General features: G+C 52.9%; 1 protein-coding gene across 1 annotated transcript; it reads left to right on the plus strand.

Annotated features, from left to right (window-relative positions):
- Window positions 1–14,343: 14,343 nt before the first annotated feature.
- On the plus strand, window positions 14,344–21,058 carry NPPC (natriuretic peptide C). Its single transcript, XM_082396441.1, has 3 exons — window positions 14,344–14,591; window positions 15,039–15,349; window positions 18,602–21,058. Exons 1-2 carry the CDS (start codon window positions 14,502–14,504, stop codon window positions 15,327–15,329), a joined length of 381 nt encoding a protein of 126 aa, XP_082252567.1. The 5' UTR covers window positions 14,344–14,501; the 3' UTR covers window positions 15,330–15,349; window positions 18,602–21,058.
- Window positions 21,059–23,359: the final 2,301 nt, after the last annotated feature.

Genomic DNA, 23,359 nt, shown 5'->3' on the forward strand with positions numbered 1-23,359 from the left:
TCAGAAGCCTTTTTAAATGAATATTTTTTGACCTAGTAACGCTCCTGTTACCCCGATCTGGCCTTGAGGGAAGGGACACAGTTTTCTTTGACTATGTTATCCAGAACATAGGACTGGCTCCTCCTAGTTTCCCCAGCAGAGCAAAGGCCAGGCTGCCTGAAGGTGCCGGTGACTGGACTGACAGCATGGCACAGACAGCAACGTGACAGCCACTGCAGGCCCAGCCCCAGGCCAGGGTCACTCACTGGAAGCCCCTGCTTCCATTTGGCCGAGGGCAGTCATCACCCCTCTCCAGAACTGGCCCCGGCCTCTCCTTACAGCAAAGCCAGGCCCCACTGACCCAACCGTCAGCTCCAGAGAGAGGATATCTTTCCACCACCCTCCCCATTCTTCACTTCCTGCCCCTGCACCTGGGTATTTCCTCCAGCCTACTGGGTTGGGGTCTGATTCTCTGATCCCGTTAAGATAATCACAATATACTGCAAGATCTAAGCTCATCTGTGGTCATATTCTTGCATTTATAATAGTAAAAATATGGAAACAACGTACAAATCCAACACTAAGAAAGTGACTAAGTAAATTGAGACCTCCATACATTAAAATGCCATAGAAAATGATGACATACACCTATATATATTTACGTGGAATGAAGAGGATGGGAGAATTACATGAGTCAATCCAAGTGCTCAGGACAGGACCAGCCACATAAAACGTGCTGAAGAATTGTGGTTAAGTGGAAAAAGAGGCGACAAAACAGTGTTATGGTTCAAAAGCATTTTAATATTAAAATATATGCATCTTTATGTGTATATATACATAGAAAAATATATGGAAGGATATAAACTGAAATGTGAGCAGTGCCTGTTTTGGGGTGGTGGCTTACATATCCATTTGCATCATTTATATTGTCTGTGTTATAATGATAATGTAATACTTTATTGTTTCAGACTGATTCAGGAAATGGACATGAAAAAAGATTTCAAGAATTTTCTGGTCAACCTTATCTTGACATGAAAAATCTTGACACGTGAACTTGGTGATGCAGCACAGGTTACATATTAATCAGGAAAAGAGGGGCTTCCCTGGTGGCGCAGTGGTTGAGAGTCTGCCTGCCAATGCAGGGGACATGGGTTCGAGCCATGGTCTGGGAAGATCCCACATGCCGCGGAGAGTCTAGGCCCGTGAGCCACAACTACTGAGCCTGCACGTCTGGAGCCTGTGCTCCGCAACAAGAGAGGCCGCGATAGTGAGAGGACCACGCACCGCGATGAAGAGTGACCGCCACTTGCCACAACTGGAGAAAGCCCTCGCACAGAAACGAAGACCCAACACAGCCATAAATAAATAAATAAATAAATAAATAAAGTACGTTTCTTCCATAAAAAAAATTTAAAAAAAAAAAAGAGTGAAATGAGGCCTTTAAAAAAAAAATCAGGAAAAGAAAAACTATTTTCATTTTTCAAAAGTTAGAATATAATAAAGAACTTTCATAATTTTTTAAACATTACAATGTTTGAGGCCCGCTCGGGGGACCGTGACTACAGGAAGCCAACCCCCTACCACCCCCTGGGCTGAAGGGGACCAAATTCCTTTCTGCAGAAAGTTCAACTGCCCTCAGGTATTTGCCCAGGTTCGCCCAGCTTCAGTACAACAGGAACCCTGAGACTGAACCCCACAAGCAGCTCTAGGCTGACCACCTTATGCACTACAGCAAAGAGACTTCTTCCTAGCCAGCTCCAGAGAGGGAAAAATCCCTGGAAGTTCTTTGAAGGGCCTGGCTTGGGCCACATACCCAGCCCTGAGTCAATCATATAGCCGCGGGGATGCAACCTGTTGTAGACAACTGTTGTTCTTCAATTCCCACTACCTCTTACCCTTACTGTTAACCTCTTACCCTTACTGTTAACCTCTTACCCGTTGATTTGGTGACGGTAATCAAATCTCCTTTGGAGACTCATTCTTCCCTCATTTTGCAGGGTTCTTTTGGGGCTGTCAATCTCCACACCCCACCTCTTGGCCCCAGAGACGTGCACTTGAGCTAAAACTGGCCAGTCTATGAGAAACCATCTTCCCGGCCACAGTGACTGGGGACTCAGACAAACGGGACCAGGCGGTTGTTCTGTAACATTCTGTCTGGATATCGGAGGAAGACATCTGCAGGTGTCTCCGTCCTCGCCTCCACCCCCCAGCACGTGGAGAAAGGTCCCCTACAGTGGGAGAGAATACAGTCATTACACAGAGGCAGAGGAGAGATGTGGGGAGAAAGAGATGTGGCATCGTTTGAATGCCTGGCTGTGATTAGCTAATAGCCACCCTCCTTGGGCTTCCCAGTTATGCAAACAATAAAGTCCCTTACAGCTTGAGCTGGGTTTCTGTCATAGGCCAACTCAGGGGCCTGGGCCTGGTGAGATCTGAACCATGTGCCTATGTCTGTGGTCAAAGGGATAGGTCACTGAGATTGGTAGACCCCAATAAAACCATAGGGTGGGAATAGAGGAAGATTTCCCCCAAAGAAAGGGGTGCTGCAGAGGGACAGAGCAAACAATAATGGCCAAGCAAGTATGGAAACGTCATTTATCAAATAAATGGGGGTTTTATCCACTCCTAGTAGTCTATCACAAGTCAGTTGCCGAAAAATAAAAAGTACATAGAAAATTTATTAATAAAGTTGGATATATTAAACTTTGTACCCTACAGAGAATGGTCCTATTTTTAAGTGCCCATGAAATAGTTATAGGACTTCCCTGGTGGCGCAGTGGATAAGAATCTGCCTGCCAACACAGGGGGCACGGGTTCGAGCCCTGGTCCAGGAAGATCCCACATGCCACGGAGTAACTAAGCCGGTGCGCCACAACTACTGAGCCTGCGTGCCACAACTACTGAAGCCCACGCGCCTAGAGCCTGTGCTCCGCAACAAGAGAAGCCACTGCAATGAGAAGGCCACGCACCGCAACGAAGAGTAGCCCCCACTCGCCGCAACTAGAGAAAGCCCGCGGGCAGCAATGAAGACCCAACACAGCCAAAAATAAATAAAATAAATAAATTTAAAAAAAAAGAAATAGTTATAAAAATAACATATATACAGGTACAAAGAAAATCTCAGTAAAGTTCAAATCTTAGAAATATTATAAGTTCTATTCTCAGACCACAATGCAATAAAATTAAAAATCCATAAGAAAAGTTTAAATGAAAATAAAATACAACTAATTAAAATTAAATTTAATTTTATACAAGTTTATAATGTAATAATAACATTTATATGGAAAAGCAAGTGTTCAGGAATTTTTTTAATTTGAAGGCAAAACCAGGGAAATACCAACCAATCTATAGAACATATGTGGCAGTTGTCAAAACTTTATGGTAGAGCAGATGTGAACACATTTACTTGCATTCAATATATAACAAATCACATGAAAATAAAATGATAAAAAAAATTATCACTACACTCATACGGGAAATGGATAATAATGACGTGTGAATAGCAAACTCTTATTCATACTATTTACCAGAGAACATTCCAGACAGGTTAAAGTTAACTACACACATGTATACATGTACACAACCATTAAAAAAATAAACCCACAACAGAAGAATATAAAAGTGTTTGCTCACCCAGTCTACTGAGACAGTGGTGTCATGACAAAGCGAGGGTTTCAGAGCAAACAGACCTCTGAGTTTCGGTTCCACCTGAGGTGCTTACTCAAATATTCAACATCTGTGAGCTCAGTTTCTTATCTGCACAATATAGGTAAAAATACCCAATTCACAAGAATCAAACCACTTCGTGGCCCACACTTTAGCCTCTGTAATGGACTTCCTCGGGCTGGGTGCTGGGGTTGCAGTGGGGCACCTTTAAGAACAGATGCCCCTGGGGAGAAAGGTCTGAGTCAAGTAACCACACAAGCACATAATTAAAGCACATAATTAAAGGGAGGCTATGAGAATAGAATATATTTTTTAAATTTGTAAACATCGCAATATAAACATACAGAAAAGCAATGGAGTGAAAGAACACTTCATGATAAATATGAACAATAATATCAAAATATTTATGAAACTGATAAAAATATTTAGAAAGCCCTTAGAAATTAGAGGGAGACAAGGCAACACTGAAGGTCTCTGGCAAATACAAGTAAAACTGCAGCACTAGCAGAGGACATGGAAAAGAGTTCCCTAGATATATACTCCAGGTCATACCCATCGGCCCAGAGCAGGTGAAGAGCTACCAAACCACAATGCACTCACATCATCCGACTTTTCAACCAGCAACTCCTCTGACTGAAGGAAGAAACAGAGCAAGAGAGGAAGGGAGAGAAGGAAGGAAGGAAAGAAGGAAGGGAGGGAGGGAGAAAAGAGAAAAACCCTATTTGTATCGAGATGTTTTTACCTGTATAATTTGTAAGCACACGACACTTAGCCCAAATCCTGCCTGTGAACTACTAATATTTCAAACTACTTAGATCCATGGAAAAGGTTATACAAAATAACATTACATGAAAAAGCTGATCACAGGATATTAAGTGCACACTGATTCTAATGAGGCACAAATTTTGCCGGGAGGATCTGAAAGCCTAGGAGAGAAATAGGCAAGTCATGTGATATTGGTAGAGGTATTTGTACATTTGCTGTAGGTTTGACATTTCTGTTGATCTTGCACTGTATCATTGGGTAAATATTCTATTTTTTTTTAAAGGATTGATTTTTAAAAAGAACCTTCACAAATGAACATATTTACAAAACAGAAATAGAGTCACAGACATAGAAACAAACGTATGGTTACCAAGGGGGAAAGGGAGGGGGAGGGATAAATTGGGAAATTGGGATTGACATATACACACTACTATATATAAAATAGATAACAAATAAGAACCTACTATATAGCACAGGGGACTCTACTCAATACTCTGTAATGACCTATATGGGAAAAGAATCTAAAATAGAATGGATATGTGTATACCTATAACTGATTCACTTTGCTGTACAGCAGAAACTAACATAACATTGTAAATCAGCTGTACTCCAATAAAAATTAATTTAAGAAATAAAAATAAAAAAGAACCTTCATCATTCCAGCCAAATAAGCTCGATGTTGCCCAGGTCATCTCCAGGCTGGATTCTGGAGATTTCCTCAGCCCGAGATTTCCAAGCGAGCGAGAGCAGGTCTATGAAGGGCAGAGGCCCGGCAGGGCAAGCAGCAGGGGCTCCTCCTGCAGGACACAGCTGCCCGCTGCTCCTGGCCCGGGGAGCGTCTTATCGCATGAGCTCATATGAAAGCCCCACGCCTCCAGGTCTCCAGCGAACATTTGCCATTCCTTTCCTGTCACCACCCAGCTCTGCCCCTGTGCCCATGAGCTCATCGCCGCGGGGCAAGTCCTCCCGAGGTCAGATAACTGCCGGAGGCAGCTCCTTTCCCAGCCTCCTGCCCCTGCCCTGCGCCCCGGGGAGACACGGGGCTACCCTGACTCCTACTCTGTGGTTCCCCACAGAACAGAGAGTTGTGTGAGCTCCACTGAAGTCCTGGGGGTGAACAGGCTCTCCCACCCCAGCCCCGCCCGCCCGCCCTCCCAACCCCCCATCATGGCCTTGCCTTGTTCTGGGGACCGCTCAGCCTCTGGGACCAGGCAGACCCCTGTCCACGTCTGAGCCACTGTCCTGTTTCTGTCTCAGACTCTGCGGCAGCCCTGGGCCCAGCAGCCTCCCAGGTGGGTGTCAACCAGAGGAGATGCTGGGAGAGGGGAGTTGAAAGCTGTGAGGATCCCCACCCGAAGGCAAAAAGGGAGGCTCTGCCCGGCCGGCCCAGATTCTCGGCCCCTTTTCCCTGGCAGCTTTAGCCCCGCCCCCATCCTCACCCACCCCCCACCCCCCTGGCTGGTGGGGGAGGGCTTCTCCATGTGGGTCACAGCTGATTCGATCATGGATCTCAGGTGTGAGGGCCAAGCCCCCCAGCCCGTCGCTTGCGGGAATCCAGGGTGGTCCAAGGGGTCCTTCTCTCAGGGTCTCCCTGGCCTGGCTCTTTTCCCGTGTACGAGGCTCCTTGCCTTGCCCTGTCAGAAGCCCGGCCCAGCCCACCTGACATGCTGGACGGCTGCAGCCCCAGACCACCTGATGCACGCTGCCCACCACGGCCACACACACGGAGGGCTGCTTTCCTGTCGCTAGAGCCCTCCGTCTCCCCAAACCTTATGCCCCCAGTGTTCCCCACCGATCCAGGCCTGTCCTTCCCAGACCTCCCAGGAATTAAACAGGAAAGAATGAGAAAAGGGGACAGTGCCGTGGCGGAGAAATGGCCGCTGACAGATCCGACAAAGGCCCCAGAACTCGAAGCCCCCCACCCCGTAGATGGCCCCGGCGGCGGAGGAGCCGCGTCCGCGCCTCGGCCAAGCGTCTCACCACATTCCCACGGGAGCCGCGCGGCGCAGCGTGGAGACAGCTGTTCCTCTCGGCAGATGTGCTCGCGGGGAGCGGGGTGCTCGCTCCCAGCCCGATCGCCATGACTCGCTGGAGTCCGGCCAGCTCACCCATTCGGCCCTGCGGCCTGCCGAGCCCCGTGTGGGGCTGAGGGCAGAGCCGGGAGCCGGTCGGGGCCTCCACGGCCCCATCTGCGAAGTGGGGCGGCTGGTCGTTTCACCAGCGCCTTCCTTCTGCGAGGCCAGAGGCCGTGTCTGTCCCTGCTGACCCCCGAGGCTTAGTGCAGTGCTGGCCTCCAGTCTCTGCGTACTTACCGAGTACCCACTCTGTGGCAGGCGGTGTGCAGAGAGCTGGGGCTACTGAGACAGACAGGGAGGTCCCTGAGAAGCTGACAGAGGGAGAGAAGGAAGCCCCACTGGTATTAGGGCTGTGGGACCCCAAGGCTGAGGCCCGCACTCTCTGTGCTGAACTGGAGGACAGGCCCGTGGGAATCAACCAGCCCAGGAAGAGACTTAGTGTTCAGCAGAGACATCACACCAGAGATTCCACATCATTTCAGGTCCTAGCCAGGTGCTTCTGCCAGAAACCAGGCTGTCTTGGCGGGTCTCCTGCCCCAGCAGGGCTCAGAAACCAGTCCCATGGGTCACACATCAGGGTTCTCAGTGAGCAGCCCTGGCCATACCACCCCAGTCTGACAGCTGTTCTGCTGCCCTGCGGGATGCACCAGATGAAAACTCAAGGGGACAAAGAGAAGGTGGCATGCCCACGGTCCATGCGGGGTCTGGCACCTGGGGCTATGGGGCCAGAATGACCGCAGTATGATGCTTAATCCCTCTGAGTCAAGATCCCTAGGGGTAAAAGGAAGGTATAGGACTCCAGCCTCTGGGCTCCTTGATCTGGGCACCGTTCTCTGAAGCCCGGTGCCGCTTCTCCCAGCCCAGCACGCCGACTCCCAGCCCGCCCACCCCCCTTTCCTGGCTCAGCCACCACCCAGCTTTCTGGATTTTCTCATAACACATCACTCACCACTCTGTGTTTCTCTTAGCTCCGTGAAGCCTTTTCTGCTTGAGAAACACATTTGGATCTAATGGGGTAAGAAGGTGCTGAAGTTAGAAATATTTGCTTAATTTAGTAATATGTATGAGCATATGTCACATTCATTTTACCAAAGTTAACTCTCCCCCACCAGGCTGTGAGCTCGGGTCAGGGACTGTCTAATTCTATAGAGTCAATGTGATATTTTTATCATGTTATAAAATAATTGAAAACAGACTTTTCAAGACAACATGGCCAGCACAGGCAGCCTGGACCCAATCATCAAATGTTGTCCTGACAATTTGCTTTCTATTTCCACAGGGGAACCACTCAGTCCTTCCTAATTGTGCTTCTCTACGTGTTGTCCCCTTTGCCCTTGTATCCATCACTGAAGGTGGAGAAAGAAGGCTGATGTCTCCAGATGTCCTTACCCTCAGATCAGGAGCTGTCAGGGTGCAGCGAGGCTCTGGCAGACTGGTTATTCCAGGAATGAAATTTTGGAGAGGTCCAGCTGTGGGCACCAGGGCCTGGGTAACTGTGGGGATCATTCAGGGTACTTACTTGTAAGCAAAAAAGCCTGACTCTGGCTGGGTGAAGTAGAAAAGGAATTTTTTTAAGGGGTATTGGGTCGTGGAGAAGGCTTGGCAACAGCCCATCCAGGACCAATCAAGCTGCAGAATAGATCTAGCGAGGCCCTCAGTGCTGGCCCTGCCACCAACATTTATGATAACACTGTGTCAGTGACAGCCCTGACACAGGACAGTGGATGCTACCACACTACCCCTGTGCCCTAGGAAGTGCTCTTGCAGTGTGTCTAAGAGTGTTCTGCGTGGCCCTGGCTTCTCTGAAGCAACGGCTCCTCATTTAAAACCTAGGGCTGGCCCATCTGGCTGGGGGACTCCGGGTCACACACCAATGTGGTCTGTAGGGGTGGCTAGGCAAGCAGGCATTTGACAGCTCAGCTTCTGCAGTGGGCTGAGAGCTAGCCAGCAAAACCCCACTGACCTGCATCCACTACACACAGAGCCTGTCTCCCCTTTTTACCATCTCCAAGGACCCCAAGACTCCAAATCAGCTACTTGATCAGAAGTCCTAAACCCTGCTCAACTCTAAGCTGGGACCTCCTCTCTTAAATTATTTCACCCACAAGGCAAAACAGGCCATCATTTGTGGGGAAGGACCCTTCTTCTCCTTGTCTAGCCTGCACTGGGACACAGGGACCTTCCTGGGCGATCCAGGAGAAAAGGTTTGTTGTGTGATGTTGCACGTTGGACCCAGAAACAATTCACACAGGCACAGGGGTGGTTTTCAAACAATTTATGGACTTTGGGCTTAAAAGTGTTTTCTAATCCCTGTAGAGAACAGATTACAAAAATGTATGTTCCTCCAACCCTTGTTAGCATCTGGCTTGGTCATGACACTCTCCTGCTAGTGTTTTCTGGTCATTCTCATTTTAGAAATTGACTGCTCACCAGAAAGTAGTTGGCGGTCACACACTCCTGGGGCAGAAATCTGCAGAGGAGTTTCTGGCTTGGAAAATCCAAAGACATGGCTCCTTGAGCTGCCTGGTGGCCCTGGCTCATGGCAGGCCCGTCCTATGGTGCCTCCTGTGAAAGTGCAAAGTTAAGAGACTTCTGTAAGACACTTGGGGTCCCTTCTATCCACAGGGGGAAGCCCCCTTCCTTGAAGACTGTGGCCTCCAACAAATCTGAAACACTGTCTCTAAGACCAGACAATAGACAGCCTCCTCCCGGTACATACCAAGAGGGTAGGCTCACTGCAGGGACCCCCCCCCCGCCCCCACCAGGACAGCAAGGAGTAGCTCCCGGCTTGGAAAAGCTCCATGTGGCCAATATTTTACCAGAACCCAGCCAAGGCAAGCTCAGTCCCCAAGGCACAGAGCCTGGCAGCAGATCCCTTCCCTCTGCAAACATCTGGTGCATGCACCACGCTGAGGTCGGGATGCTGAACCATCTTTTGCTGGGAAGGTCCCTCTCCTTCACCTCCCTAATCACTTTCTCAGGGTTTAAGCTTCAGCCTCTACTCCCTCACCTGCCTGTTGATAGTCACGAAGTGAGCAGTCGTTCCCCCCAGGGAACTGAGCCTATCTGTGGAGCTTATCTGTCTTTTATTCTTGAAAAGGGAAAAAAAGGCGGGGTGGTGGTGAGGGATAAACTCTGACATCATGCGCTTGCGTAGGACAGAGGGGTTGGAGGCCATCTGGAGCAGGTGCTGGCAGTGCCCCTGGGAAAGGAGAAGCAGGGCAGCTGGCTCATCAGGTGGGAGTGTCCTGGGGTCAAAGACCTCATGGCACGATGAAGTTAAGCTTTTCTGGAATTTCTGGCCCGGGAAGGATGGATGACGCTTCCTTGGCCTCTGGCTCCTCTCCTCAAGCCAGGCCCAATAGGTGCAGGACTCCTGGAAGAGGTCCCAAGCTCAAGGAGACCTGGCCAGGCTGTGCCTCTGCATCCTCCATGGGTCTCCACCACCAACAGATCTGGGGAGTCTCAGGGGCGCTGGGTCCTCCCACCTGGGAGTGTGTCTTGTGCAGTGACATTCAGATCCCTCTTCTGCCCCAGCTGCTTCCTCCTAACTTCATCTAGGACTCAGAAACCTCTTTTCGGGCCTCCTGACTCATCTGCCCCCATCCAGGAGGCAAGGAAGGCTTTTTCCCAAATACAGATGGTGAAACTGAAGGCTCCAAGCAGTGATGGGATTGGCGAGGGTCCCGCTGCAATTTCCCTGCCGGCCTCCGTGAGATCTGCTCACCGCCTGTTCAGTGTCCTCTCTGGGAAGTTATGCAGCTGGAAGGGGGCCCCTGGGATGAAATAATTGCAGAGAAAACAGATGGACAGCGGAGCAATCCTCCCCTCGTCTGTGTGCCTGAGAATCCTCTGCAGGGCCAGGAGGGGGCGCTGTTACACAGGGAGCTTGTTTCCCCGCTCCTGGGGAGGGGAGGTGGACAATCCTGTCTTAGCCACCCCTTCCCCAGCCTCCTAAAAGCCCTTATGCGCACCTTTCTCATCTCATCGAGGCCCACTCTTATCTCCTATAGGATCCTGATAGTGGACTGAACCTCGACTGTGCCCCAGTAGGGCCCATCCGTGGTAGGCACAAAAGTCTTACCTTGCCCTCGTGGAGGAAGGGAAAAAGGGAAGAGGGGCCCACAAGAACAGAGTCTTTTCTCTCCATGTCCTTTCAGAGGTCCAGGAGGGAGAGTCCTAGCCGTGCAACTCTCTGATGCCTGGAGTTTGGCACACCAGCCCGGCTCTGACTTCTGTCTCCCACTCCCTCTCTGTGTCCCCCTACAACTGATCACCCACCTTCGGCCTCATCTGTCAAGCCACTCCCACAGACTTGTTTGCCTTCCTCACCCCCAAGAGCACAATAGGCCCCCACCCTTGGAAGACAAGCCCCTCTCCCTCTTTATCACGTCTCCTTGCCTCTAGAACCTACTTGCCTCTCTCCCAAGCCTGCCTCCTCTGGGCACTCCTACCTGAAGCCCCCTCCCCCTTCTTTCCCTAGCTCTGGGCACTTATGTTTTCTTTTACTGCACCCCGCTAAGCCTGGGTGCCTTCCCCCCATTAGCCCAAAGGGAATCACTCTGTTTTCCATCTGGGTTTCCCTCCTCTTTCCTTTCTCTCCTCCTGCCTGCCGGGTCTCCTTTCCCAGCTCAGCACAGACTTTTCCTTCTCCAGGAAGCCTGCCCTGCTAGCCCAAGCTGGGGAAGCTGTCCTCCCTCCCTGCCATTGTCCTTTTTGGCCTACAAAGCTAGTGCCTGCTGCCTGGGTGGAGGGGGGTCTTCCCTGCCAGGATGGAACCCCACAGGCTGCACGGATGCTCAGTGAATACTTGGAGAATCAGTGGATGGATAATTGACAAATGACAAGATTCCCTACAGAACTGCCAGGCTCCTAAGGCCCAGTGGCCTTTTCTCTCTCCTTTGCCATTAGGAGTTTTCACACTGAGCATTCAATAAAGTGCCACAAACAGCTCATGTTCAGCTGCTCAGTGGGTCCAACGTTCCCAGGCCTGGCCCCTGCAGAGCAAGAAGGAGCAAACCTCATGAGTGAAAAGCAGGAAGAAGTGACCTGAGTCCCCAGTCTAGGCCTAGGGGAAAGAGAGAACCTTCTCTGCAGCTTCCTGGGCAAAGAAACCGAGGAGGAGGTGAAGCCTTCAGTGGCCAAGGCGGTCATGCGCTGACTCTCTCCTTCCCTGAAGGTGCCTCCAGCATCATCCATCCCACCTCCCAAGCCCCAGCTAAGCAGGAGCTGCTCCATGGTCTGCCCCAGGGAAGGCTCATGCCGCAGTTAACTCTTCCAAGATCTGGTCTGCCCCAAATGACCACAGGCCAGTGGTCAGAAGTGAGGGCTCACCAGAAGATTCCTCTTCCAAAGAGGGGAGGTAGATTCCCAGGTGTTGGTTCTGTCCACACTGGGGTGGGGTCAGTTTATTGTATTTAGTCTCAAAGCTCAGAGAGGAGACCTAGATGGTTACCCAGCTGTCACCAAGAAGACAGGAAGAACCAGCCTGCAGATATTCGGACAGAAGGAGGTGCCCATGGGACACTGGAAGCTTCCAACCTGTCCTCAATAAGGGGTTTCAGAGGATGGACCTCTTGCTCCCTGGAAGCCAGTCCAGTGCCTGGCTCAAGAATCAATCCAGGGCTTCCCTGGTGGCACAGTGGTTGAGAATCCGCCTGCCAGTGCAGGGGACACAGGTTCGATCCCTGGTTTGGGAGGATCCCACATGCCACGGAGCAACTAAGTCCCTGCACCACAACTACTGAGCCTGCGCTCTAGAGCCCACGAGCCACAACTACTGAAGCCCACGAGCCACAACTACTGAAGCCCATGTGACACAACTACTGAAGCCCATGTGCCACAACTACTGAAGCCCACTCGCTCTAAGGCCCGTGCTCTGCAACAAGAGAAGCCACCGCAATGAGAAGCCTGCGCACCGCAACAAAGAGTAGCCCCCAGTCACCACAACTAGAGAAAGCCTGCGGGCAGCAACGAAGACCCAACACAGCCATAAATAATAAATAAATAAATAAATAAATAAATAAATTTATTTATTAATAAAACAAAAAAAAGAATCAATCTGCCTGGCTCCTTAAACCTGTATAAACAAAGCAAGTCTCAAAGAAGTTCCAGATTGGTAACATTCCTCTTTGTCCAGTAGACGAAGAGGAGAGGGGACTTCCATCGTCCACCTGGAGCTCCCTCCCTCTTCCCCTTCTTATACCTCTTCCTTTCTCCTCACATGAAAGACTGGTGCCCCTCTGTGGGTGTTACCACGCGGAGGCAATCAGGCTGGCTGCCCCGAGGTGATGAGTCAACTCACCAGGATACAAAGGATGCCCCGCTGATGCCTGGGTCACCTTGGAGTTCAGGAGACTCTGCTGCCCCACACTCAGGCCTCAGGTGTAGGTTATTTCCTAAACAGAGGGACCTCCACTTTCCGGCACAGAATGCCAGGGTGGGAAAGAGAAAGCAGAGGGTTTGGCATTGCCTCCCGGCTCTGGGCTCAGGCTTTGCTGTGGGATCCACCGCATGACACTTGGTTCTCCTGGCCCCTCTTGATTCCTGTGGCGTTCCCGCCGGGGGTGCAGCTTCCTTTCCCCGAAAAAGGTCGTGCCTTTTGGGTGCCTCCAACCCTCAGGGTAGTCTTGGCGCTTGGGGTCCGCAAGCGCTCCCCTACTCTCCGCTCTCCAGCCGAGTCCCCTGCTCCGGAGGCAGGGGAGTCATAGATTCCTGCATCTCACTCAGTTCTTATGGTTCCCTGCCTCTGCGGCCCATCCCGAAGGACTCCTCAGAACCCGAGGGACCGGGACGCCCTGCCCAAGGAGAGGGAATCGTGAGCAGCAGCGATACTTGGGCGTGTTCCCACAACTATGGTAGGGACCACTCTGCGGCAGAAAACGCGAAGGCGACCACCTGTTACGGCTCACAGAAACCAGACTGGGCTCGGCGCTGGGTAAAGCTCCCTCCCCAGACTGTGCAGGTGCACAGGCCACTGGAGCGAACAGCCCCACGCTGCGGGTCCTCGAGTGGGTGCAGTCAAGGTCAGGCGCGCACCCGTCGGTGCAGAAGGAAGCCATCTGGCGGGTCAGACCCGGGGACGTTCTGTAGGGCCGGCCCGGGCTGAGGGCGCACTTAGAGCCACAGCGGCGGGACCAAGATGCTGCCGCACACACGCATGAACACTCGCATCTCGTTCGCGTTTCGCTCCCACACACACCCGCAGGCGAAAAGCTCGCACTCTCCGGCGAAGGACTTGCGCTCTCCCCTGCGGCCCCGGGCAAAGCCCGCTCTCTCTGTGCCTACCTCCCGGACCTCCGGCCCCATCCTCTGCCTCCCCAACCTAAAGGCGTCGGTGCGATCTGAATTACTGTCCCGGCGAGCAGGTGAAAGGTGGAGCCGCAGCGCCAGGCCTCGCGCCTGTCAGGTGCCCCGGGAAGAGATTGGCAACAAGGCAGAGCTGCGTGGATTTCGGGCTGTGCCAACTTTCTGGCTGTGTGACTTTGGGCAAGTTACTTAATTCCTCTGAGCCTGTCTTTGCACTTGCGAAGAGGGAAACTGATCCTTTCCAGGAAGAGCGTGTGTGCTGAGGTCCAGCCTTGTGCGCAGGGCAGCGGGCGCACGAACGCTTGGCATGCCAGGGCGCGCTCCCTGCAATTCGAGTTCCCTTGTGCGCGCCGCTTTGCAGCTTGGAGCGCAGTCGGGAGAGAGCCCGCCGAGCCGCGGGATCCCTCCGGGGTGGGATGAGGGTGGGGGCAGAGGGGGAGCCCCCGCCGACCCCTCCCGGCCCTCGGCGCGAGTGCCATTGGCCCGGGCTGCCCTGTGGGCGGGAGGATGACATCAGCGGCAGGTTGGATTATAAAGGCGCGAGCGGAGCCGCGGGCTCAGAGCGCACCCAGCAGGCGCTGCGCAGCACTGGGGCCCGCACCCGCGTCGCAGCCCGGCCAGCCTGCTCCGCGCTCGCCTGCCCGTCTGCCCGCCGGCCCCGCGCACCCTTGCTGCCGCCGGTCTGCGCCCAGCCACCCCACGGGCACCATGCACCTCTCCCAGCTGCTGGCCTGCGCCCTGCTGCTCGCGCTACTCTCGCTCCGGCCCTCCGAAGCCAAGCCCGGGGCGCCGCCGAAGGTGGGTGCTGTCGCAGGGACGTCGGAACTGTGAGGGGCGGTGGTAGGGCTAGGGGGTCTAGGAGGGTGTGGCCCGCCGGAGGGAGCAGAGGGGGCGGGAAGGCGGCTCTCTCCCTCCCCTGAGATGTGCGCGGGTGAGAGCTGGGGAGCCCTCGAAGCCCGGACTCGGGAGAGCATCGACAAATGCGCAGCCTCTGCCTCAGTGTGGTCAGCCCGGAGAGGGGCAAAGGAGAGGAGGGCAAGGGGCTCCCCGAAGGAGCGGACAACGGCGGCCGCGTGGCAGGTGGATGCAGGGCCGAGCCGTCCGGCACCTCTGGGGGCGCGCTCAGGACTCGAAAGGGACAAACCGCGCTGGCCCGAGTGTCGGGCTGGAGCACCAGCGGCCCCGCAAAGTCCCCCGCGCTGCCGCGGTGCGTCCCTTCACCTGCGCGTTCTTTCCTTCGGACAGGTCCCGCGCACTCCGCCAGGGGAGGAGGTGGCCGAGCCCCAGGCTGCGGGCGGAGGTCAGAAGAAGGGCGACAAGACTCCCGGGGGCGGCGGCGCCAATCCCAAGGGCGACCGGTCGCGACTGCTCCGGGACCTGCGCGTGGACACCAAGTCTCGGGCGGCGTGGGCCCGTCTTCTGCAAGAGCACCCCAACGCGCGCAAATACAAGGGAGGCAACAAGAAGGGTTTGTCCAAGGGCTGCTTCGGCCTCAAGCTGGACAGGATCGGCTCCATGAGCGGCCTGGGATGTTAGTGCGGCGACCCCTGGCGGCGGTGAGTACCACCAACCCCGGCCGCCGGGAGCTCTTGCACACCCAGCTTCCCGTGAAGCCCCCCAGAACCAAGCCTGCACCCCCTCCCGCAGGCCGGCTCCTCTCTGATCCCCTGGACCTTTCCGCCTCCCAGCCAGACCATCTGGGCACAAGATTGAGTGTGTGTGCTAGACATTTGCCCCCAACACCATTTATCATCCCATTTTACAGATGGAGAAAGTGAGGGATAAAGTGGTCAGGGAACTTTGGCAAGGTCAGAAATGGCTCAGCATGGATGAACCCACCTGGCTCCCTCTGGAGAAACAGAGACAGCTTGGAAGGGGGGTCCCACCCACCCCAGGACCATAAAGCAACCAGCAACACTGGCCCCAGTTCTCCAACTGGCGGGATTGAGGGCTGATCCTGGGTTAGTGGGAGCAGAGGAGGAAAGGCATACATACAAGTCAAGGGTACGTTGATCTGCTAGCCACTGCATCATGGTGCTGGGCAGTGAGCAGCCCAGTGGTCAGGACAGCTCCCTGGGTCTGTTGTCCCTGTAATGGGACGGACTTGGAGCGATACCTGCCGCCTCACAGTAGGGAGAACAGCCATTTGTTAGCATCACCCAGGAGCATTTCTGCCCCAGAGCATTCTGATTCTTGTCCCTTCTCTAAACCATGGCCGTGGGCAAACTGGTCTGTCCAGGGTCCTGACGCTGCTGCAATCCGTGTGACTTCAGGATCGAACCTCAGTGTTCGTGGCACTATTCTAGGGCAAGGAAAAAGAAACGAAAATAAATCTATGTTTTTGCCCCAACCTGAAACTCAACATGTCCCAAACTGAGCCCCGCCCCACCCTCCACCCTCCCCCCCCACCCCCACCATGCCTAGACTCCATACCTGGGTTTCTGGTATGGCCTCCTCCGCCTCCACCAGGCTGGAAACCCCTGTGCTACCTTCAGCCCCTGCCGGGTGCTGCACCCCTGGCAAGGTAGTGCGGCCAATGTCCTTCCCTCCTTTCCCCACTCCTCTCCATTCCTGCTGCCCATCAGTACCCATGGAGAAACAACATCCCAACCTCTGGAACTGACATTCAGGTGATTTCGAATCTGACCTCCTGGTGTCCAGCCTTGCCTGCAGCCAGCTGCTGTCATTCCCTGTCCCACAGTCTTTCTGTCCCACTGCAGGCCAAGCTGTTCTCTCACCCCAGAAGCCTTATCAGTGTCTACACTCTCTTCCCCCAAAAGACAAGAGCGCCCATCTTTGAAGGTCTCCAGTGCAATGCCTGAGCCTTTTTTACTACACAGAAAACTTTTTCACCTGAGCTATGGTTGTTTGTGAACCTATTTACCTCCCCAAATTAACTCATGAGCAATTTAAGGGCCGGACACTAGCCTAAGATGATCTGGGGCCTGCAGGATACCCAAAGGGGCTCTTTAAAATGTCTGTCAATGACCCGGAAAACCCGCCCCACCCAGCTTAGGAGCACTCCTCGCCCGCCTGCCCTAGCATTTAGCTGGTGTCCTTCCTCTCTGCAGCCAGACTTGACCAGGCTGTGTGCTCCTCCTGCAGGGGCTTCGTTTGTCTGAGATCTTGACTTGCCATGATTTTTGCACTAGTGGACCAGCCTTTAGATGCTACCATTGTGATGGGTTTGTTCTATTCTCTCCTGTCTCAACAATGAAGAGATGGAGCCACAGGCGTCAAATTTCCAATTTGTGAGTTAAGCACCAAGCTCAAACTTTAGAATCCAAACAAATGTTATTCTATGAGTTAGCAGGAGATGAGGTCCTGGCAAGTGCCTGGCATGCACGTCCCCATAGACCCCTTGTTCTTGGATGAGGCTGTCTGTGGGTACCAGGTGTTCATGGAGAGAGGTACTCTGCAGGGGGAATCCAGGTTGCTAAGACTTCTTGACCCCTTTGGCCAGGGAAGTTTGTCAACCTCCTGGAAGTTCTCTTTTAGCTGAATGCCCACCTCCAACACCTTTAACCTTCTCCACCCCACCCTCACCCCCAGCCCCGTGAGAAGGCAGAGCATCCTTCCTGCCGCCTGCAACCTCCTAGTGGAGATGCCTAGGGTATCTCACTGGGCTTAAAAGAGAAAGACAGCTTAGGGTTTTCCCATTAATGAAAGCTGTTCTGAGGCTGTGGCCATTTCTCTACACAGGAGTTGACTTTGGCTCTAAGCAGCTGCCATAATGACTGTCGCTGATGGTTATAGCCTTGATTATAAAATGCTAATGGCAGGGATGAGGTGTGGAGGATGCCTGGATGAACACGTTGCCCATGGGGCCCAGGGACACCACAGACATCTGTCCTCTGCTTAAACATATGGGACGGCAGAGAAGGGGGTTGGGGAAGAGTTCATCAAGGCCTTGAGGCCCAGGGTCCCTCTGCCCGGACTGTCCTCTGGGAGGGCACCCCCCTGTCTCAGGAGGAAGCCTTCCTCTGGCCCCCGAGCACCCACACACCCATTAGCAGAGACTGGGTGCAGCCCTCATCAAATGACTCTGCCAACTCACGAGCCAGCAAACCCAGCACGACCACTCATTTCCCCAGGGCCGGTGTGACACACCATTTCCTCTGATTCTGAAGGGGACCCTTTCTGAGAAGAAGCCAGCTGGGGAAGGAAGTGCTATTTATGGGCAGCTGTGACCCAGACACTCTGCCAATGCCCAGTGCGTGGCCCACTGTTGAATCTTAAAGCCAGCCCTGGGAGGTGGCTATTATCCCATTTTATGGTTGAGGAAAGCGATACTCAAAGCTATGCAGGGCCATCCAGGAAGTAACATTCAGAGTTGGGATTTGAGCCCGGATTTCCCAAATCTTCAGATGCTTCTCTCCCCCTTCCCTCCGCCATCCCCCAGACACGTAAAGCACCTGACGGAGGGTTTGTATTGTAGCAAAAAACAGAGCTGGGCCGGGGCGGGGGGCAGGGTGCATTTTCCATTCCCTTTCCCTCACTGTGTCTCACTGAGAGCCAAGGGCAAGGCCTGCACTTAGCCAGAGGGGGAGGCGGGCTGGCTGACTTTCTGGTTCCACCTGTGCTGAGGCAGGAAGTGCCAAGGACACAGCAGGCGATGGATGAGGACCTGGAGAGGCGCTGAGTGGAAGGGCCCTTTTTCCTCTGCAGGAAGGCCTTCGTCAGGGCCTGTAGGGCAAATGTGGAGGGATTTTGCCTCCCGGTACAGCAGGAAAGGGAGGAAGGTTCTAGAAGTGCCGTGCAGGCTGGGCTGTCTCAGCTGAGTGTCCCTTGGCCCCTCTGTGTTTCAGGATTGGGAACTTGCTCCGTTTTGCTGAGGTCATCCTTGGTCATCAGCCTCCCAGCATCTGGAAGCACCTCCAGCGCAATGTGGCTTTTACATTTCTTTTTTTTTTTTTTCCTGGTACTGGGAATACACAACACCAGCTGTTTTATTATTATTTAGGGAGGGGGGTATGACTTTATTGTTTGTTTTTTTTTAATGAAAAATAAAAAGTTATATATTATATATATTATATACACAAAACACACACACCTACACCGACGTGATGACAAGGGACAGTTTTTAAGAGACTGACAAAACCAGCTGTAAAACATTGCTGTTTGTAAATTCATGTCATGCATAAATGTATTTATGTTGTAAAGCTATTTATATTGTTTATAAAGAGATATTTATAAAAATTTTATTTATGTAACTAAATGAAAGAAGTCAATCATTGTAATGTTTTTGTCTTAACTAGTTGAAAAATGTAAAAAAAAAGTCATTCCATGAACATCTTGAAAGCTGTCTTTATTTACTCATTGCACCTTTTTTTTAAGAATTAGTCTGAGGAGGAGGGAGAACGCGGAGACAAGGCTTTTGCCTCTAAATAGATCTAGCAGCCGGTTCCGATTCTGGGTTGATTTGTATCAGAATCCCCCGGGAATCTTGTTAAAAATACAGATTCCTGCCCCTATCCACCCTCTGATCTACTGACTCCGACCTCCAGGGATAGGATTGGCCATGTGGCTTTTGTCCCAAGTGATTCTGACCAGCTCGGCCAGGTCAGGAAGCTGCTCAGAGCACGGGACAGCTGAGAAGTCAAATGCGGTGAATTAAATTAAAATTGAATTTAGCTGACTGAGGGCCTCTAATTCTACTCCATCTTCTCTCTGTTATTAAAGGAAACAACTCACTGAAAACCTCCTTTCTGCTTTGGGGAGATTTAGAAGGTTTCCATATATCTTGCGGAATCTGGTCTGGTTACCTTATGAATCTCAGCTCCGGGAAGCATGGGGCGGGTCGTTTTTCCTCGTAGCGCGGACCAGGCTCAGTGGGGGCCTGAGGCCAAGGATTTCAGAAAGAAAGAGAACGTATTATCAGGTTTCCTATTTGCATAGTGCAGTGTGCTTTTCGAGGGGGTTGTGTTTTCTTTTCACCTGAAGCTGCTAACAATTATGGTTCCTATGGAGTCTTGCATGAGAAATTATGACTATTTAGAATCTCTTTTCCTGAAACCAGCAGGAAACTTAAATAATTCCGAGCTAATCTCACTCCGTCCTTCGTACGTGACTCTCCTGTGCAGCTCCCCCTCTGTCTTCTGTCCCTCGTTTGGTGAAAACAAGGACTAAAAGAGCCTTTGGGGCTGGTTCCACCAGGTGAGCACGACCCCTCCCAGGGGGATTGGGAGCAGTGTGGCCCCAACGACATGGGGTCAGCAGGCCTAGCCGAGTATCTCCAGAGGAAATTTGGCTCTGGTGGGAGGGGAGGTGGCCAGTGGCACCTGGCTTTTCTGCTGGCATCCGAGCCCCTGACCTCTCTTCCCTCAGCAGCAGGTTCTCAGGTGGGTCAGCGGCCGACACAGTGACCTCACCTGGGTGAGGAAACAGCTTTGAAGACATGTTCCAGCTGGGGAAGGCCCGCCCTTCCCACTCCTCAACTTCCCCCACTGCCCCAGGGCCCTTCTTTGGGCTGAGCTCTCTACTGCGTGGCTATCTTCCTTCTCTCACCCCGCTTCTGTGGCTCAGAACTCAGGTGCCAGGTCAATGAGGGCGAGGGCCCCCAGCACCCAGGGCTCGCCAGTGCCTCAGTTCACTGTGCTGTCTGTAGACCCCGTGCCAGGGGATGCTGAGGGGCGTTGCAGGAGCAGGAAGGCGGTGGGCACTCCGTGGGCTTTGCTGATGGTGAGGCAGGCACATCTTCCAAAGCCCAGAGGCAAAAGGGGCGGAGAATTCTGGGATTCAGGGAGCCGCCACCAGAAGCTAAAGCTTTTCTCCGTGGACAGTATCTGGGTTGCCAGGATCCTCAGGCCCAAGCGACACATGCTCTCCTCCCAAGTAGCTCTCATCCCTGAATTAGCTGCAAACAACATGCACGACTCTCTGTTGCCAGTTCAGCCTCCCGCTGGTGGAGGCCAGCCCCTCAACCTGTTGGCGTAGGACGTCGCCAGAAGGCAAGTCCTCCTTGACATCCAAACCTGAAGTCCTCCGACAGCTTCCTCGGCAGCTACGGGGACACGTCATCCCAGCCACGAGTTTCTGCTGGAAAGCCGGGGAAGGACCAACAGAGAGTCCATCAGTACCAGGAAAAGTTTTGAAACCTCCAGAGATTACCCGGGTGGTGGTACTGCCCAAGGCTTCCAGTAGCTCCGGGCTGTATCTTGGGCTCGTCCCTCTGCACGAGCAACTCGCCTCCAGAGCTGCTGGAGACCCTGCAGCTTCTCTCACCGGGGTGAGCACAGCAGCCCCGACCAGCTCAGGGGATGGGCCTCACTGGAGCCCTGGTCCTCGGGACGGGGCCAGTACCCCTGCACTGTTAGACGGTTCACTGCGAAAGACCAACAGGGTTAGGCAGAGGCGAAGAGAGATACAGGTGCTGGAAGGCCTCAGGCCTGGGGGTGTTCCGGAGGAAGCCACTCCCTTCCCCGAAGCACTCGGTTATTGGGGAGTCAGGCTGGGGAATGGGGGAGTCTGCCTGGTGCTACAGCTGGTGGCACGGAGGAGCCTGGCTCGGCAGGACTGGGCCCAGGAACCCCACCTCGGGCTCCCGAACACACCTGCAGGAGATGCCCCGTCTCTCGAGCCCGTGCCAGGGAGGTACCACCCTGCGCCCACCATGGAGGTGAGGCAGAGCTTCCAGGTCCTCCGCCAGGCAGCTTCCAGGAGTCTGCCTTCCCTCCTCTGCCTGAGATAGGAGAGGTCCTCCCCTGGTGCCAAACGCGTGGTCCAAAATGGGGCTGCACACAAGCAGGGGGGGCTCTGGGGGTGATCAGAGGGGCCACGATATCCAGACACGGCCAGAGCCTTGCTCTTCCATAGGAAGAGCTCTTCACCCACGCGGGTGGTGGGGGATGGACTGAGGAGCCCCAACCCCAGTTAGAGAGGGAGAAAAGTCAGGGTCCCATCAGAAATGGGATTTGACTCAGACGGTTTACATGAAGAGGCTTAACCCAAGGGACCATCTACAGAGGTGTGGGCCGGTGTGACGGAGGAGCTGGTGGGAAGCCCAGGATGAAGGGAGAAACTGTCCTGGGGTTGGAACTGTGCCACGGTGCAGGGTGGAATGAGGGAGAAATACCCCAACTTCTCTCCCCACCCCGCCCAGCCTCTCGCTCGTGCCTCCAATTGGCTAAACCCACCAGGAGCCAGCCAGCAGGGGAACCCGGGTCAGGTGGCCTGCAGGAGTCGCCTGCCAGGGTGGGTAGGGTGGGAGGCAAACAGAATCACAAAGCGCAAGAGGGATTTGGCTTGAGGCAGGGGTCTGGCACCTTCCTCTAGCAGGGATGAGGCCTGCAGCAGGTATGGGGGCTGATATCACCTCCCTGGAGGCAGGTGATTGTCTTGAATGCAGGAGACAAAGGATTGACTGAGTCCCAAGTGTGGGCACTGTGTGACTGGCAGCTCCTGTTCTAGGCGTTGCCCCACATTCACACCTTTACTGAGCTTGGCTGGAGGGTCACTGGTGCTCCCTCCACACCACCTACACCATCCGCGTCCCTCCCTCCGTGCCCCACTGAAGACTGATAATGATGTTGGAAAAATGTGATTTTTTTCTATTTATCCTTATAGTTTTTCTTTTTATTGTTATTATTCTTTATAATTGACTTACAATATTATATTCGTCCCAGGTGTACAACATAGTGATTTGATATTCTTCTACATTACAAAATGATCACAATACGTCTAGTTACCATCTGTCATCCTACAAAACGATTACAATATCACTGACCATATTCCTTATGCTGTATATTACAACCCTGTTAATTATTTATTTTATAGCTGCAAGTTTGTACCTCTTAATCTCCCTCACCTATTTCACTCATCCCCCCACAGCCCTCCCCACCAGCAACCACCAGTTTGTCCTCCATATCTATGAGTCTGTTTCTGGTTGTTGCGTTTATTCGTTTATTTTTGAGATTCCACATATAAGTGAAATCATACAGTATTTATTTATCTTTATATTTTGGGCTTCCCTGGTGGCGCAGTGGTTGAGAGTCTGCCTGCCAAGGCAGGGGACACGGGTTCGAGCCCTGGTCTGGGAAGATCCCACATGCCGCGGAGCAACTAGGCCCGTGAGCCACAATTACTGAGCCTGCGCGTCTGGAGCCTGTGCTCTACAACAAGAGAGGCCGTGATAGTGAGAGGCCCGCGCACCGCGATGAAGAGTGGCCCCCACTTGCCGCAACTAGAGAAGGCCCTCGCACAGAAACGAAGACCCAACACAGCCAAAAAAAATTAAATTAAATTTTTAAAAAAAAAGCTATCTTGATATTTTAATAGTCATATAGTTGTTATTTATTCAGTGCATAAAGGTTCAGTATTAATATAGGTATTAGATAGGAAATGTGAGGTTATGCTGCAGTAACAAACAACAGCCAAAATGCAGTGGCTTAAAATATTTATCTCCTGCTTGCACAAAGTCTGTTACGGAGCTGAGCATTCCTTCAGGGCAACTCCTTACCATACAATGGCTCAGTGCTGCACCTCCAAATCAAGGAATTTTTCTTCAGTTGATGCGACATGGAAGAGAGCCTGCTGGGAGGTCAAGCAACCAGGGGCTTCTACCCAGA

This window comes from Balaenoptera borealis, assembly GCF_965194805.1.
Source record: "Balaenoptera borealis genome assembly, chromosome: 6".
NCBI classification, from domain to species: domain Eukaryota; kingdom Metazoa; phylum Chordata; class Mammalia; order Artiodactyla; family Balaenopteridae; genus Balaenoptera; species Balaenoptera borealis.

What these genes read in the sequence shown, in the direction of transcription:
- NPPC (XM_082396441.1), top strand. Translation starts at nt 14,502, where the DNA reads ATGCACCTCTCCCAGCTGCTGGCCTGCGCCCTGCTGCTCGCGCTACTC. An exon ending in AGCCCGGGGCGCCGCCGAAG is followed by an intron (nt 14,592 to 15,038) that starts GTGGGTGCTGTC and finishes TCCTTCGGACAG; the next exon opens with GTCCCGCGCACTCCGCCAGG.